Source organism: Cucurbitaria berberidis (genome assembly GCF_010015615.1).
Source record: "Cucurbitaria berberidis CBS 394.84 unplaced genomic scaffold K460scaffold_4, whole genome shotgun sequence".
NCBI lineage: Eukaryota > Fungi > Ascomycota > Dothideomycetes > Pleosporales > Cucurbitariaceae > Cucurbitaria > Cucurbitaria berberidis.
This window is the reverse complement of record NW_024468938.1, coordinates 3,250,480-3,265,726: the sequence shown is the minus strand read 5'-3', so window position 1 is coordinate 3,265,726 and position 15,247 is coordinate 3,250,480. Positions and strand designations below refer to the sequence as shown.

The 15,247-nt window shown below is 51.6% G+C and overlaps 8 protein-coding genes across 8 annotated transcripts; 4 read left to right on the top strand and 4 right to left on the bottom strand.

Moving 5' to 3' along the window:
* Positions 1 to 432: 432 nt before the first annotated feature.
* Positions 433 to 1,551, top strand: K460DRAFT_342544 (uncharacterized protein; the record flags this gene model as incomplete). The annotated part of the gene is made up of 1 exon (XM_040931194.1): positions 433 to 1,551. One exon carries the CDS (start codon positions 433 to 435, stop codon positions 1,549 to 1,551), a length of 1,119 nt encoding a protein of 372 aa, XP_040786437.1.
* Positions 1,552 to 2,317: 766 nt separating this feature from the next.
* Positions 2,318 to 4,199, bottom strand: K460DRAFT_289456 (uncharacterized protein; the record flags this gene model as incomplete). The annotated part of the gene is made up of 5 exons (XM_040929123.1): positions 2,318 to 2,593; positions 2,646 to 3,143; positions 3,192 to 3,872; positions 3,923 to 3,992; positions 4,039 to 4,199. The coding sequence occupies 5 exons, from the start codon at positions 4,197 to 4,199 to the stop codon at positions 2,318 to 2,320; spliced, it is 1,686 nt and encodes a 561-aa protein (XP_040786436.1).
* Positions 4,200 to 5,302: 1,103 nt separating this feature from the next.
* Positions 5,303 to 5,592, bottom strand: K460DRAFT_368733 (uncharacterized protein). The gene has a single exon (XM_040933837.1). The coding sequence runs from the start codon at positions 5,581 to 5,583 to the stop codon at positions 5,407 to 5,409; it is 177 nt and encodes a 58-aa protein (XP_040786435.1). The 5' UTR covers positions 5,584 to 5,592; the 3' UTR covers positions 5,303 to 5,406.
* Positions 5,593 to 6,495: 903 nt separating this feature from the next.
* K460DRAFT_287267 (uncharacterized protein) lies at positions 6,496 to 6,714 on the bottom strand (the record flags this gene model as incomplete). The annotated part of the gene is made up of 1 exon (XM_040928949.1): positions 6,496 to 6,714. The coding sequence occupies one exon, from the start codon at positions 6,712 to 6,714 to the stop codon at positions 6,496 to 6,498; it is 219 nt and encodes a 72-aa protein (XP_040786434.1).
* Positions 6,715 to 7,613: 899 nt separating this feature from the next.
* K460DRAFT_152915 (nucleolar essential protein-like protein 1) lies at positions 7,614 to 9,146 on the top strand. Its single transcript, XM_040926826.1, has 3 exons — positions 7,614 to 7,880; positions 7,948 to 8,213; positions 8,265 to 9,146. The coding sequence occupies exons 1-3, from the start codon at positions 7,796 to 7,798 to the stop codon at positions 8,739 to 8,741; spliced, it is 828 nt and encodes a 275-aa protein (XP_040786433.1). The 5' UTR covers positions 7,614 to 7,795; the 3' UTR covers positions 8,742 to 9,146.
* Positions 9,147 to 10,136: 990 nt separating this feature from the next.
* On the top strand, positions 10,137 to 12,270 carry K460DRAFT_408189 (uncharacterized protein; the record flags this gene model as incomplete). The annotated part of the gene is made up of 2 exons (XM_040937142.1): positions 10,137 to 10,303; positions 10,353 to 12,270. The coding sequence occupies 2 exons, from the start codon at positions 10,137 to 10,139 to the stop codon at positions 12,268 to 12,270; spliced, it is 2,085 nt and encodes a 694-aa protein (XP_040786432.1).
* A 905-nt stretch (positions 12,271 to 13,175) lies between these two features.
* On the top strand, positions 13,176 to 14,407 carry K460DRAFT_152847 (uncharacterized protein). Its single transcript, XM_040926825.1, has one exon. It carries the CDS (start codon positions 13,485 to 13,487, stop codon positions 14,259 to 14,261), a length of 777 nt encoding a protein of 258 aa, XP_040786431.1. The 5' UTR covers positions 13,176 to 13,484; the 3' UTR covers positions 14,262 to 14,407.
* A 146-nt stretch (positions 14,408 to 14,553) lies between these two features.
* Positions 14,554 to 15,102, bottom strand: K460DRAFT_289919 (uncharacterized protein; the record flags this gene model as incomplete). Its single annotated transcript, XM_040929153.1, has 1 exon — positions 14,554 to 15,102. One exon carries the CDS (start codon positions 15,100 to 15,102, stop codon positions 14,554 to 14,556), a length of 549 nt encoding a protein of 182 aa, XP_040786430.1.
* Positions 15,103 to 15,247: the final 145 nt, after the last annotated feature.

The following is a 15,247-nucleotide window of genomic DNA, read 5'->3' as shown; positions in this document are numbered from 1 at the left end:
CGTCAACTCGTTGGCGCGCCGTACCATGCCGTTTTCGGTCGACGCGTCTTCCAAGTTACGAATCCTCAAACACAGTCAGGTCATCAACACATGTATTCTGCACCACCATATTCGTGTCCTCTACCAATTGTAGCTTCCCGAATGCTTCTATTCACAAATCTCGATGGAGCAGGTGTCACTCACCAACCTCTCTCATCGTGAAGACGACCAGCCGGCACAGTACATCGGGTCACTTCGTTGATCCGAAAAGCTGTGAAAAATAGATGTGGATAGGAGAGTGCCTAGATTTTGACCTATACAAGCATCCTCATGCAAACATTTAGGATGAACCAATGTGACGTCATAGATGCATTCTAAGCCCAACTTAGCCGTCCGACTCAAGACCTTTCGATTGCTTTGTAGTGATATTCAGTTTCGATAGTTGTGTCAGTCATGTGTCAGTCATCGTCAAAGATACCATGGTACCCTATACCATCTGCCAAAGCAACGTGCAAAGTCCATCTCATGCAAGCCGGAGGCCTTTACATCCCAGAAAATATGACTCTGCTCCCAGGTCCGGACGAACCAAATGGCTCTGTGAAGTCAGTTGACGGCAATGACAAGCCGAAATCCTTCTACGCTCCGGACTATGTCTTCTTCATCGAACACACGGCAACCGGGAACAAGTACATCTTTGACCTAGGGATGCGCAAAGACCTTGAAAAGCTTCCGCCTAGGATCATCAAGGACGTATTGCCGCTATTCAAGTGCGAGCCCCAATCACCAGCAGACATCTTAAAAGACCACGGATCCCCTGAGCAACAGCCGGAAAAGGTCCACGCAGTCATATTCTCGCATATGCATTTCGATCACGTGGGCGATGGCGCCAAAGCCGGCTTCGCGGAAGCTGAGATGTGGGTTGGACCGACATGTTGCACATATGCGAGGCCCGGATACCCGGCAGACGATAAGGCGCCGACACTGAGCGAGACCTTGCCAGCCGATGGTACAAGGAAGATCATTGAGCTCTATGTGCCAGATGAGTTACTGAAAGAAGCTGGAGATAAGAGAGCCGGGCAGGTCATGGAGGGTATCAAGCAGGGTAAATACGACGCTATTGATCTGAAAAAGCCAGAGTGGATTGGCCTTGGCTCCTTCGACAGAGCCTTCGACGTCTTCGACGATGGCTCAGCATATCTTATTGACGCTCCAGGGCATTCGGCGGGCCATCAAATGATGCTCATTCGAACAAAGACTGACTCATTCGAGGATAACACATTCGTTCTACTAGCCGGCGACTGCTTCCATCATCCAGAAATTTTGAAAGACCCCAGGCGGACAGCGCGGCCACCGTACTCAAAGTCGGGTATGCACAGCGATCCCGAGCAAGCAATCGACACAATATGGCGTACAAAGCATTTTGCGGAACAAAATAGCTTTTGGGTTCTTGCTGCGCATGACTTTAGTATCGGCGAGAGTATTGAGCCTAAGAAGCAGCAACTACAAGGTCTTGTAGAACTCAACGACTGGTACGACAAGGGATGGAAGAAACCCCCGCAAGCTAGTCTATAGACTTTCGGTCGACATGTTCTGTCTACATGGCTAGATCGTCTCTCGAACATGTTCCACTGGTACTATAACCACCATGACTGATAGTGTGCATCGCCCGAACTTCAAGAACGCCCCGCTAAAAATACTCGGTGAATTAGGCTTTCCTTTCACACCCCTTCACCCTGAAAATGACCACATTATGCTCCCAAAGTTCGTTCTACCGTCACGCCTAGAACACACTACAAACCACAGTTCCAACCTCCGCATACCCCAAACAGCAGTTCCAAGACCTTGGCTTCACACGAGTGTGATACACGGGGAATCACTTTTGGCTAGAGCTGGTGATCATACCTACTCGAGGCTCCGCAAAAGCTCGTCGGAGTACCGAAAGCGCCGAAACCCAACGGGGATCTATGTTGCGGCGAGTAGAGTCTCAGAGTGTTTGGGTAGCTCGTACGCATGAATGGAGTGGTCGACTGTCGAACAGGGGTAATGTACAGGCTATTCTTGCCTTAGGACTAACACATCAGGCCATGCTTCCCTTGGCTGCTTCACGCAATGTGTGGTCATACTTCTCATATTGCTTTCCATGATCAGAGTTTTGGCTATCGTGAATGTCAAGTGGGTAGCTAAAACTGGCAAGGAACTGACACTGAGACATGGAATGGTAACGAGGGCTAGAGTTATTATGTATAGTAAAAGTAACGAGTAGCATGCAATTCGCTCAATATGCAAATGGTATACTCTAGAGTTTCCCGCGCTCTAGGCGGCTCGATGAAAATATAGACTAAAAGTTTTCCTTACCCCATACAAAACTGAAGCCAGGTTCTGAGTACATATTACACTTGACGTGCAGTGTTGAGCCGAGACCCTTCGGGCCGCAGAAGAAGACACCTGCTTCTGCAGGCGAGTGAATCTTGCGGATGGACTTGAAGATCATGTCCCAGTTGGGACGACCGAAGTTTGTCGGTGCGCGCAGACCGGTGATGGCGTCTTGCTCGGCGTTGGCGTCGTTGATCATGATATTTGTTGCATCGTCTGCCTTGATCTTCGCAGTAAGGTACTAAACATCTGATTAACGTATTGTACAGGCCAGACGGGAGGAGACAACTTACGGTGTGGATTTCGATATGATCTTCGGTATCCTGAGCCTCGATCGCCAGGAGCAACGACCTGAACCACTCGAAAGAGCCAAAATCTCTGCAAATCCAGAAGAAGTACACCTTCCTCAGCCTCGTGCGTCCTTGAGGGTAGTTCATTCGGTACCAGATGCTTTTCAGAATCGAAGCGAAAGGCGTAACACCGATACCAGCACCGACGAGCACGGCGACTTCGAACTTGAACACGTCTTCCGACGCTGAGCCGAAAGGACCATCAATATAAACCCGAGGCAAGATCTGACGGAGCGCAATCTCTTCACCGCCTCCGCCCTTCTCCCCCTTTTCTCCGGCGGGCTTCTTTTCGATGTTGCAGCCGAGCGCTTTGCCGAAGGCTTTGGTGAAGTTGCCGACCATACGAATATGCACCGAGATGTAATCCTCCTCTGGCGCGCTGGTGAGCGTGAAGGGATGATATTGCCAGATTGAGACTTCTGGACAGCACAAGAAGATGTACTGTTAACGTTAGCGCAGACTCTGAGCACGGGGAACATGGGAGCTTACCTGGCCAGCGCGGGTCTTGGTGTGCTCTTTCTTGATCTGCACTTCACAGACGTTGCTGGGATGCTGGATGACCTTGGAAATGTACGTCTTGTGTCGCCCCCGAATCTCACGAGAAATACGCTCAGCCAGGTAGGCGAATCCGCCGTACATCCAGTATTCCCAGAAGACACCAATACCGTCGCAAAACGGTGCAAAGTCGGGCTTAATCATACAGAACGCTCCATGTATGGCCCAGAATAGGAAAAAGACGATGAAGAGGTGGTGCATGTACCAGAAGCGCTCGAAATTCGCACGTCGCGCCTTTTCCACGGCTGTCAGCGCAATAGCCATTAGAGCGAGCAACATGACATATCCACTCCACCCAGGACCAGTCGCAAGGTTTGCTAGAATGAAGCCCATGAATCCTAGGTTATTCGCTGCAGAGAATCTTGCCAGGTTGTTCCAGTGCGCAATCGTGTGGACCCAGGAAAAAAACACAATCGACCATGCGACCAGTTTGTGGAACGTGATGTTCTTGTCGAAAGGAATTACGTCGTTTAATGGCGTCCGTCGCGCCATGGAGATCAGGTTCCTACACACTGGGAAGAGGATAAAGGCTACATCGACATGTAGCACTAAAGCAGCCGACCGAGCAATGGGAAACGTTACGCCGAAACTTTGTCTTGAGCCTTTGGAGTTATCCTGCGAAGTGTTAACGATAAGATTTGAATGTTGAAGAGTCCGAATCGCACCTTTAGCCCGTAATTCATCATGCCGAATGTGAAGACCATGATGTGTAATATTATAAACGTGAAGACGAAGCTGTCCGTGTTAGGGTGGTTGTGACATGCGCACGTGGATTTCTTACAATCTTCGGTAACCTTCGTTAACCATCCAGACATCAAACCGCTCCTTTCGAGTCAACTGTCGCGCCTTCTCATCTGACATCTCGCCAGACATGAGCATGCGCGTCAGCGGTGGCCATCTTGATCGCTCGCGACCTGTAAGACTGCTGGTGAGGCTCGACATGGCTACAAGGTGGAGCGAATGTGGTAGCGGCGGAGTGCCAGTTATCAGGGCCGTCGATCTTCAGACCTGCTGAACGTGGCCGAAGTATGAAATAGGCTCAAAGAACGTTAAACTATCTGTGATGTGGTCAGACTAGAGGCAACGCCAGTGGCGGCGCCATGGGATGGGATGGCGATGAATGAGGAGAAGACTCACTAACAAGTGCCTGCACGAAAGAATACAAATGTACAGAAGGGAATCTTGGTCACCCGGCTAAAGAAGCACCGGCATGAAAACGGGAGAAGTGTTAGGGAAACAAAGTCTATAAGCACGCGCAAAGCAGTGGGCACGGTAGGGGGCGGTAATCAAGTCGCATTTGCAGCGCACGACTGTGGATATCGGTACAGGACGTGTGGAGATGGTAGCTAGGCTTAACACAAGTAGCGAAACGGTAGCAGAAGTCGTACCACTTCGATGACCTCGCAGTCCAAAGCTGCGACACAAGAGGATGCGCCGTCTACGAGGGCGTATCGCAAAGGCAAGGTGCGGCGTGCAGAGCCTCGTGCCGGCGAATGGGAGGCTCAACATAGCATTACTGGGGCTAGATTGAGCCCAAGGTGATATTCTGAAACCTGAATGGCTGTGGCATTTCGCTTTTGCCATGCGAAATGGCAGACGGCCGTGTTTGAGAGGTGTCGCAGAAGCCTGCACTAAACGAAGCGAGTTTTACCGTACCGGTACCCCTTGTTGGTTGGCGCCTGGAAGCTCCCATGACAGCCTCCCTTACAACCCCACTGCTTTCCGACCATTTTCGACCGAGCCCTGAAGTGTTCGTTGTGGAGCTGTGGTCAAGTTTCCTGGTTCACCATCATCGATAAGGTCTGGAATGACGATAGCTGTAGGAGAGGCATGACTTGCGCGTCGTGAGTATTGGAGCCAAGCTCTCATGGCATTCTACCGAACCAACACAGAATAGGCATCCAATGAGCCTGTGCACAACCAATATTACAAGCAAATAACAGCTTTGTGCTTGGAATACGGTAAAGATATAGGGCCGGACCCGTCGATCGTCCTTTCTCCCATGTTTCAACGGCGGGCATTTCCGCAGCGTGACTAGATCAATGGTCCATTTCTGTCCAAACATCAACAGTGTTGGAACTCAAACAACGGCCACAAGGGAACCATTATCAGTAAACCTCAACAGAATAACACCACTGCCAACCTCCCTCTAGAGCATCAAGAAACCGCCAGAAGCAGAGATTGTCTGCCCTGAAACCCACTTCGAGTCGTCGCTACAAAGCCATGCCACGATTCGAGCAATGTTATCTGGGGTCCCTACTGGGTGCCCAACCGCAATTGTCTTCAACTGATTTTCAACGATTTCCTTAGGCACGTCGTCTAGCATTTCAGTTCTGTTCGGGCGCATCAATTTGTCTAAGGTCTGATTAGACGATGTTTGCTTCGCTGCCGTTGACCAAAGATTTTATCTTAGCCGCAACCTCTTCAGCTAGTTTTCCGCTGTTGGGAGATGTGTAGGCCAGCGTGACCTGTAAGACGTGAACATTGGAATCCACGAGACCTACCTTTGCACCCCGTTGCGCGAGCTCTAACGCCAAGCCAGCACCAATCCCTCGAGAAGCGCCGGTGACTATGGCGACCTTTCCTTGCAGAAGAAGAGCGGGGTTTGTTTGTGAGGTCATAATGTGTGAGTGGTAATAGTGTAGACAGTTGGCATAGATCTAGGTGAATGGTCTCATGTTATATATGTTGAGTCTGCAACGAGCTTCGGACTTTCCGAGTTCGCGAAATAGGCTGCAATCACCTCGCAATGACATGCACATTGCTTGGAAAATAGGATATTGTCTTATTTGAGCAGTACAGTAACTACAAGTAGAAGGTTACTGAGGACAAGAAACGCGTGTGCACTCGATTTGAGTTGCAAATGCTCGCTAATACAAGAAGAATATATAAGCACTGTGAGGAACCGTCGTGTCCCTTATACCATACGGAACAGCTATATCATTAGCGTCCCATGCAGAGATGCTGCTGCCGATTCGGGGGCTCTCGGATCCATGTCGAGATCGGGAATGTAGAGGCTGACGTAGGATTCGGGATCGTTTTTTAACGGGCTGGAAAGTGCACATGCGGGCTTGTGTTGGTGTAAGCCGGGTTTGCAACCGTTCCACTGTTATCCTCTTTCGTCTGCCATAATCAACACCAATAACCGCTGTCAATCCGATCCCCCCCCCCCCCCCCCCCCCCCCCCCCCCCCCCCCCCCCCCCCCCCCCCCCCCCCTCCCCCTTCGTCTCGTGCGTTCTACTTCTTCAGGAATCCCAGCAGACCACCCTTCTTTGCATTTGGGTCTTTCCGCTTCGGATTATCTTTCGACGTGACGAAGTGGACGTACCAGATCAGAACGCCCATTATCGAGAGACCGAAGATGACAAGAAATAACGTAATGACCGGTCGGCCGTCGGCTTGTACTGAGCGAAGAGCAGCGGGGGTAAGAATTGGCGCGAGCCATCCGAACGCCATCGTGTGATGTATTGAATGTGTAGAGTTTTGACGGGAAGAGGTCTCGTACTGAACGTCGGACTAAACGCAACGATGACTTGAGTCGTGGGGGTGATTAAGAGGTACGAGCAGCCGGCTGCCAAAAATACGCGGACAAAGTGTCGCTAGCGACGTTGAGAAGGAGAAACAAGCAACGATACGATAAAAACTTTTAGAGGTAGTGGAATGCGCGAAGAGGCGACAGCAGGTGCTTGAGTACTATACCATCGCAAGAAGGCAGCGCGTCGGCAAAACCTTTCTTGTTTCGAGAATGACCTGACCTCTGAGCATTCTCAGCGCATAGCATGATGTTTACACGTAGAGCCATTCAGGACCATCAGGGTGACATGCTGATCGAACATGGCCAATACTACACGGTGAGTGTTTCGAAGTCGAGGCGGCCCAGGGGGACAGGGGAAAATGGTGAGACGACTTCGTTGCAGAAGAACCGAGCTCCGATAAGAAAGCGTGTCCGGGACAGGGCGAGACTGACGGCAGGCTGGCTTCACCGTTTTGCAGGGATACATTCTGTCGTTTTCGAGATTTGTTTGTCTGTGAATTTCCATTTCGCACCTGATTTTCGGACAGATTTTGGCCTCGGAATCCGAAGACCACCTAGCCCAAAAGTGTCCGAATCAATCTGTGCAAATGCCCAAGCTGCAGAGACAACCTGCATGCCGAGAAGACGACGACGCTGACAGCATGATATTCTGTCGTAATCCTCCTCGCGAAAACTAGCAGGAGAACAGTGCAAAAATGTTGTATTGAATGTTGGTGGAGTGAGCTTCAGCTGACGTAAGCGGCTACGGTGGAGTCGGCTGCAAATGGACGCGTGAAAAGCCTTTCGGTCACCGACTGTTCGCACAAATAGGACTTAGCCTTCTCTTCTCCGCAACAGTAGCAACTTCATACCTCGAAGATATCCTCTGCAATTGGTTTGTACTACGCGTTCAACTGCGATCTGACCTCTAGGTAATCCGACGAACAAGACTCCCACTATCCCCGCACCAGAAGCAACTTAGTCGACGGTGCTATCTCGAATACTGTCCCAACGCCATCCATAATGGCCGGACCCCTCAAGCCAGAAGCCTCTACTACGGAGAGGCTGTCGACCCGAGACTCGCCCGAGCGGGGAAAGAAACGTGCAAGTATGTCGACAGCGCTCCCCTTCCCAAGCACTGAAATCGATGCTAACATCGCTACTTAACCCCGTAGGGACTCAGTCGATGCCACCGCCAGAGCTTCCAAAGCTAGTTGCAGAGCAAGCCGTCCCGATTCCGACCAACGACAAAGACACCCAGCGCCTCATCGTTATCCTATGTAACGCCACACTCGAGACGTACAAGGCGTCGCACGGCTCCGGTCGAGGGCCTGGTAGCAGAGAGGACAAGTACAACCTCCTCAATAGCGACGACCATATTGGCGTGATGAGGAAGATGGGCCGCGATATTAGCGAGGCTCGGCCTGATATCACGCACCAGGTGCGTACAAGAGGAGGCTATAGGTGTTTGTTAGCTAACAAGGCAACATAGTGTTTGCTCACTTTACTCGACTCGCCGATCAACAAAGCGGGCAGGCTGCAGATATACATACAGACGTCGAAGAACGTGCTCATCAGGGTCAGCCCGACAGTACGCATTCCTCGGACTTTCAAGCGATTCGCTGGTTTGATGGTGCAGCTGCTCCATCGGCATCAGATTCGTTCCACCTCATCCCAAGAGAAGCTCATCGAGGTGATCAAGAACCCCATCACAGATCATCTCCCACCCAATTGCCGCAAGGTTACGCTCAGTTTCGACTCGGAGATTGTTCGAGTTAGCGATTACATTGCGGGCCTCAACAAGGCGGAGAGTATTGCAGTCTTTGTTGGTGCCATGGCCAAGGGCAACGACGACTTCGCGGACCACCTCAAGGACGACAGCATTGCCATCAGCCAATACAACCTCAGTGCCAGCGTTGCATGCAGCAAGTTCTGTCATGCAGCCGAGGACGTTTGGGGAATCTTCTAGTTGAAGCCACCACCAAAGAGTCCGACCTATCCATGTCGGACACGCCACTTAGCCCGACTACTGGCCCGCCGTCGCTGAGGCGAACATGAGACGAGACACCCAAGAGATACCTGGAACCATAGGCAGCAGGACGCGCATCTCGGCTTAGATCACAACATCGACAGCCTGTGCGCTACTGCACTTGATTTTGAGCGTCTGCTTGAGTTTTCTTTTACAACAAAACAATACTCTGGCTCAACGTCCAACAATCGTTCTTGATAGAACAACCCGTGGGGCATTTCAACCTGCCCCGCACCTCCTGTGTTTCTTTACCATCGTCGCTTGGCGCTCATATGGGGAGTGCGGATGCTGTAGGAGGTGTCCGCACGTTACTGGCCGAAGTCTAGTCCAGCTTATCTGGTCGATCGTCAGCAGCTAGTTATGTAGGCAATTCTGACTCTTGATTAACTCTTGGAGCTCGGATTGCTAAATCAGGACAAATGGACAATTTGCCTCTTGTCATCAACACCATCGCACTCGTACAGTCCATCATTACAAGTATATTCCCAGCATTCTGCTCGTGGCTACGCTCCAAAGGGCTAAGTGGGAAAGTCTATCGCGTGTTGCGCCTGCGGCGGGCCGGGGAATGACGGATGAATTGGCGCGGATGCAGCCGTAGTGTAGATCTCGACAAGTCCACGCGAACATGACGAAAAGTAACAAGAGAGTGTCAAATCCTGCTATCCCCCTAGGGCCCCTAGAGGACGGTCGTCAACGTTTCAGGAGTATAGCTACGATTTCGCCTCACTACGAGGTCACTCGGATCCCGCTCAACGCGCCATCAAATGCAGACGTCCCACCATGATTGAAATCGTGCAGTGCAGCGACTGGTGGCGCACCCAGACCGCAACTACGTCGGCTGCACGCGGCCAGAATCTAAGGTGTAAGATCGAGATGTCTTGTAGCGTTAGGCGGAATGTGAGGCGTCGGCGCCTTGATCCTCTCGCGGACCCGGGTCGACACGAAAGGCCAATCCGCTTCACTCGCAGCTCGCTTACATTAACAGACTTTGTTAGCTGCAGATGCAGGACATGTGGCAGCATCAGGGACATCTTGACAACGGCCTCCTTGATAGCCAACAGCATCAGTGGGGCGTGCTAGTCACGGCCTTCCCGCAATGGTATTGGAGCGCCCTGTTATTTCTTCACGATGCTCCGAGACGCTGCTGCACCTTTACGGGGTCAGATATAAGCCTCGACGTGGTACCGGTACTTCGACTTTGACTCTGTATCACGCCTTTTGTACTCCCCCCCACCGACTGCCCATTGTTGTGTTCTTGCGCACAGCTTCCTACCTAGTATTACTTTCAGCATTCACTTCATCTTCTTTTAATTCGTCCTTCACCGCCACTTGGAAATGCCCGTCTCCCATATTGGTCTCACAGTTTCGCATCTTCCAACTTCGACTTCATTCTTTCTAGCCGCACTGCAACCTCTTGGTTACCGCTACATTGGACAGTCAGGCAACCAGATTGGTCTCGGTATCCGTGATGCCGATTTCTTCCTGTGCCAGGAAACGCCTGGGTAAGTACTGTGGTCGCACTTCAGGACACCGCAACTGACTGCAAAGCAGAGTAAAAGCAGGCGCCGCACATATTGCTTTCACCGCCCCTAGCACCACAGCCGTCCGGAATTTCTATACGGCCGCGCTGAATGCCGGCGGTCGTCCGAACGGAGCGCCTGCGACTCGTTGTGAACAAGACGGTCACTTCAACGCCGCAATACTCGATTTTGACGGAAACAGCATTGAAGTCGTATTCAGAGATGGCCCTGATACCAGAGACGATGGCACTGTGATCGAGCATAGTCGGGTTATCACGTGGCAGAGGACCGTTGCTGGGAGCTATCGCGATGATCGAAGTGTTGTCAGCTCACGCACATCTGCCTCAAGGCCTGCCGGGATCGAAGTCACGTCAAAGGCTCCATCCGTTGTCTCAAAAGCACCCAGTGTTGCATCCAAGCCTGCTAGTATAGCTAGAAGCGTGTCTGAGCCTGTCACGGTTACTCAATCGACAAAGACCTCGGATGCCGGCGATGGAGCAGCAAAGACGATCATTGGAACCCTTCTTGGCGCTGCTGCAGGCGCGGCAGTTGCCTACGCAATGGTCAGAAACGAAAGAGACAGCGCGAAGAAGGAGGCAGACTTCAGTGCCTTCATGGATGCAAAGGATACGGTCAGAGCTGCAGTGGGTCATCTCGCTCAGGCCTCATCCCAACCAAGGCAACCCATGCAAGACCCACAACCGACCTACGAGACCGCGGCCTCGACTCCTCAGTCAGTACACCGCAACATTGACGCGCAGTCATACCATTCCTCCTCACCGCCGCAAGCACAGAGCGTCTACGCACAGCGACAGATCGAGGCCGCACCCCCTAGCTACTACTCACCGACTCATATTTCTGCTTCCCGAACGCAGGTCGGAGAGCCTCGGGCCGTCGAGTATGCGCCTGCGTACTCTGTTGCGCCATCACAAGCACGCTCAAGGCTCAGCGTTCAACGGTCTACAACGAGCCCCGAAATGTTGACCATGGAGAAGGCGAAGAGCGTCGCGTCAACAATGAAGCCACAGAGTGTGGTGTCGATGTCGAAAGCTCAGAGTGTCGCGTCAACATTGAAGCCACAGAGTGTCGTGTCGGTCTCGAAGGCTCAGAGCGTGGCGCACAGTGTTGCGCCCAGTTCCCTTATTTCCTCGTTCGTGCCTGATGTTACCAGAAGAGATAGCGAGGGTAGCGTTCACTCGCATCACTCTAGCCGGTCTAAAGCAAGGTCGTCACATACACAAGCCTCTAGACACACTTCGGCTTCGAAAAGTAGCCGTAGTGAAGCAGCGGAATCTTCCCCTTCGCCACCAGCACCCGCATCGAAAGCACCGTCCAAGGTTGCTTCAAAGGCAGCCTCAATTGTCAGCAGTATCCTTGGCCGCGATTCCAAGTCGACTGCCAGCAAGCATGACGACTTTATCGACGACCTTGACATTGAAGAGCTGACTGAGGACGACATTGATACCGTCGTACCGAGCGACAGCGTCTCCAACGCTGGGTTTTCATCACGCCGCAGTCATCGTAGCCATCGTAGCCACAGGAGTCGAAAAGATGATGACTCTACCATTAGTAAACAAAGCTCCAGCTCCAAACACAGCAAGCACTCGACTCGGTCTCACAAGTCCCACAAATCCCGCTCGCATCACGACTCCGATGACTCTACCGATGAATCCGAAAAGCGCAAACGCAGCTCTCGCCCGTCAGTCATCTCCGAGCCCAGCGACGCGAGTACTGTGAGGCCCATCAAACCTTCTTCCAAAGTTGGTAGTAGGAAGGACTCGGTGACTTCGGGCCAGTACGATGGTCTGTTTGATGAGGTGCAGTATGGCAGCGGGAGCGTGCCTATCAGGGGTATTACTCCCAGCATGATTAGTGCGGCGGGGAAGAACAAGAATAAGGGCATGATCAACTATAACCTGGCACAGAAGGTGAGGGCTTTCGAGGGCTAGCAGGCGACTGCATCGCAAGAGCATTGGGAGGCGCGCAGCATGGGTTTATATGGTTTCACGACTTGTCATCCTGCATCCTGCATCTTGCATTCATGATTGATTTTCATATCTCCGTCCTGCTTTAGTCATACTTGGGTCCCCGGTTTTTCTTAGACTCGCTTTTGCCGTTCTTATGCCAGTTGTTGCAAGGCAACGCTTCACGACACTGTACGAATATCATAGAACCCGATATATGCATATATAAAAGGGCATTAGTCTCTAAATTGCTCCATCATCATCGTTGCGGTGAAGTTAGACCCCGTACACGTTCTGTCCTTTAAGTACATTTATCACTTGTTCCACATACACGCCCACAACTAGGAAATTCCCGCTCTTTTGATTTCTTCCTCTCCACATCCGCTATGATTTTCTCGGTTGCAAACTATGCTGGTCGCTCCCGCACCCTGCAGTCCAGCTACAATACTTGGTGTCGCACCCTTCGCTGCTTCGCACGGTCACTTGTTCGGCGATCTGGCAATCCTCGCGGGCTCCATCGTGACGGATAAACGTGATACTCCGGTGGCCGCAGGCATAAAGCTTGGTGAGTAGGAGACACATGGTGTGGTTTGAACCGGGTGTTTTTGGTTCCTCAAGAGAACTGATTATGTTGGTTTTTGCTGAGTTTGGTATATACTATTGTGATATGGTTTATGCGAATGGCATGGGGAGGAAAAGTAGGGCCGTCGAAGGTTTCATAAGGATAGTTTCGTGTGAAGGTCCAGAATCCTGATGTGGCAGTAAACATCATTTACCTAGGTCACATTCGCCGCTTCATGGGATTCAATATGTAGCTCGATAGGGTCGTATAGAGACTCTCAGTAGATCCAAGAATAGTGGAATGGCTTCAGGGTAGGATGTGAAAAGTTTGGCAGCCACAGAAGACCGAGTTCCTCAAATTTAATCAAGCAATAGCGACAAACCACGCCTGCCCCGTTTCGACTGCTCTTACCTTCCGCATCACACCGAAATGGTCTTCCCATCACCGTCTCATTTTTTCATTTTCCCGCTCCTCTCTGTGACTTTGTCCACATTCAGCCCTTCGGAATGAACATTGTATATGTGATTTTCGTCTTCACCACAGCTATGAGTGCAGCACACGGGACATTCAGTGATGGCTTCGGCGTCAACGTCACGTATGCTTCACACTTCACGGCTCTGTCAGACCTCACAAATCCATGTCCAGACTTCAGGCTACATCCCATAACTTCTTAGCTAACAGAGCTTGCAGTAAGCTTTCCGAAGACCTCATCCTTGCCCTGCGCAACGAACTGCACGCCTTGAAGATTGCAAGTGCCTGCGAATCTCTGCGAAACGATATTCGCGCTCGCGATAGCAAGCTCGACAGAGACATCGCTGCCCTCCATAAGCACAATTACATTCTTCAAGAAGAGAACCGCGAGCTCCACGATATGCTCGAGACACTCGTCTCGTCCGCCAACATGACCCAACCAGTGCCGCTCAACATCAACGATACGAAGGCTCTCCCGCCCATCCTACGTGTCGGCGATTCCAACTTGACATACTCCCTCGTCAGCACCGAAGGCAGCCTCGCAAATTTTCTTGCTGCTCGGCACCTCACCAACGCCAACCACAACTCAACCAGACGCAGCCTCAGCGATACAAACGCCGTCGCTGCCGGCTTAGCCACGAAACTCAAACCACCAGAGGATGACTGGCGCGAACCCACACTCTTCTATACTATGCTCACCGTTGTGGTCCTATATATTCTACTCTTACTATGTGTGTTCTTCAAGAATACAGCCGATGCACAGTTGAGACAGCAACCGAGGAAGGCGAGCAGGAATGCGAGCCTTGAATTTTGGAAGAAGCATCGTGAAGAGGAGAGGGAGAAGAAGGCTAGACAGGAGATGCGAGAAGAGAGGGAGAAGATGGCATTAGCGGAGCAGAGGAAGGCCGGGGTTGAGGGTATTCGCGGGTTCATGTCATCATAATAATGATGGGGGTTTGTGAAGGGAAGGGCATGTGAAAGGGATGGGTTAAGGAGAGAAGCGATACAGGCATTTACCAAATTGCATGGTAGTCCATGACTAGTAGGAGGTAGCTGTGGACACCCTGGTATCAGATCCTTGCAAGAGGATGTCTCGAGTTGAGGATGTATGCCCTTGGCACATGTCATCTACACAGCATCGTGAAAGGGTTCCAGAATTACTCATAACAATGGAGAGGTCCATTGGAATTTGAGCACCATCATATATGGTAGGTATTTTTGACCTTTTTTCTGTCTCAGCACCCTATACCCACCCACAAATCATCTACCCAGACCGCCCATCCCTCCTCCCCCGCCTCATCGCTCACTACCACAACTGCCAACGTATGAACCGCTCCGTCTCCACTAACACCCACTTTACCGCCAACCTTTGTCCACCCCGTTGTCCCAAGATACTCAGTTCCGCAGCTCTGCCCATCGAGAAATACTTCGACCCGCGAACTCCCCACATTGCCCGGCCTTCTTGATGCAATCCACGCCGCACACTCCACCGTCGCGCCGTTGGGAATGTTGATCTCCGACTGCGAAAGGGTGAGTGTGCTATCGATGGTGCTGTTGCTCTGTCCGTAGTAGAAGTTTGAGCCGTGGTGGCCACCGCCAGAAGACGTGTATACACCACGGGTAGACCAAGAGCCACTGACCATTGCGAGCCAAGGGGATTCGCCGGACTCAAAGGACGGATTTTGGAGTTTGTTGTCGCATCGTTTGGACAGTGTATGCAATTTGCGTACCACGAGAGATGGTGGAGAGTCAACTAGGTCTAGAGCGGTGGAAGGGAGGGCCATGGCGCTGAGAAGTGGGAGGGATGATAAGAGGGTCCAGAGGAGGACAATGAGAAGCGTTGTGATTTCCATGGTAGCGTATGTGAAGCGTGATGCCGTGTGTAATGTTGAGTCTAGGATTTGAGGTGTCCTACTCGATGTACTCAGG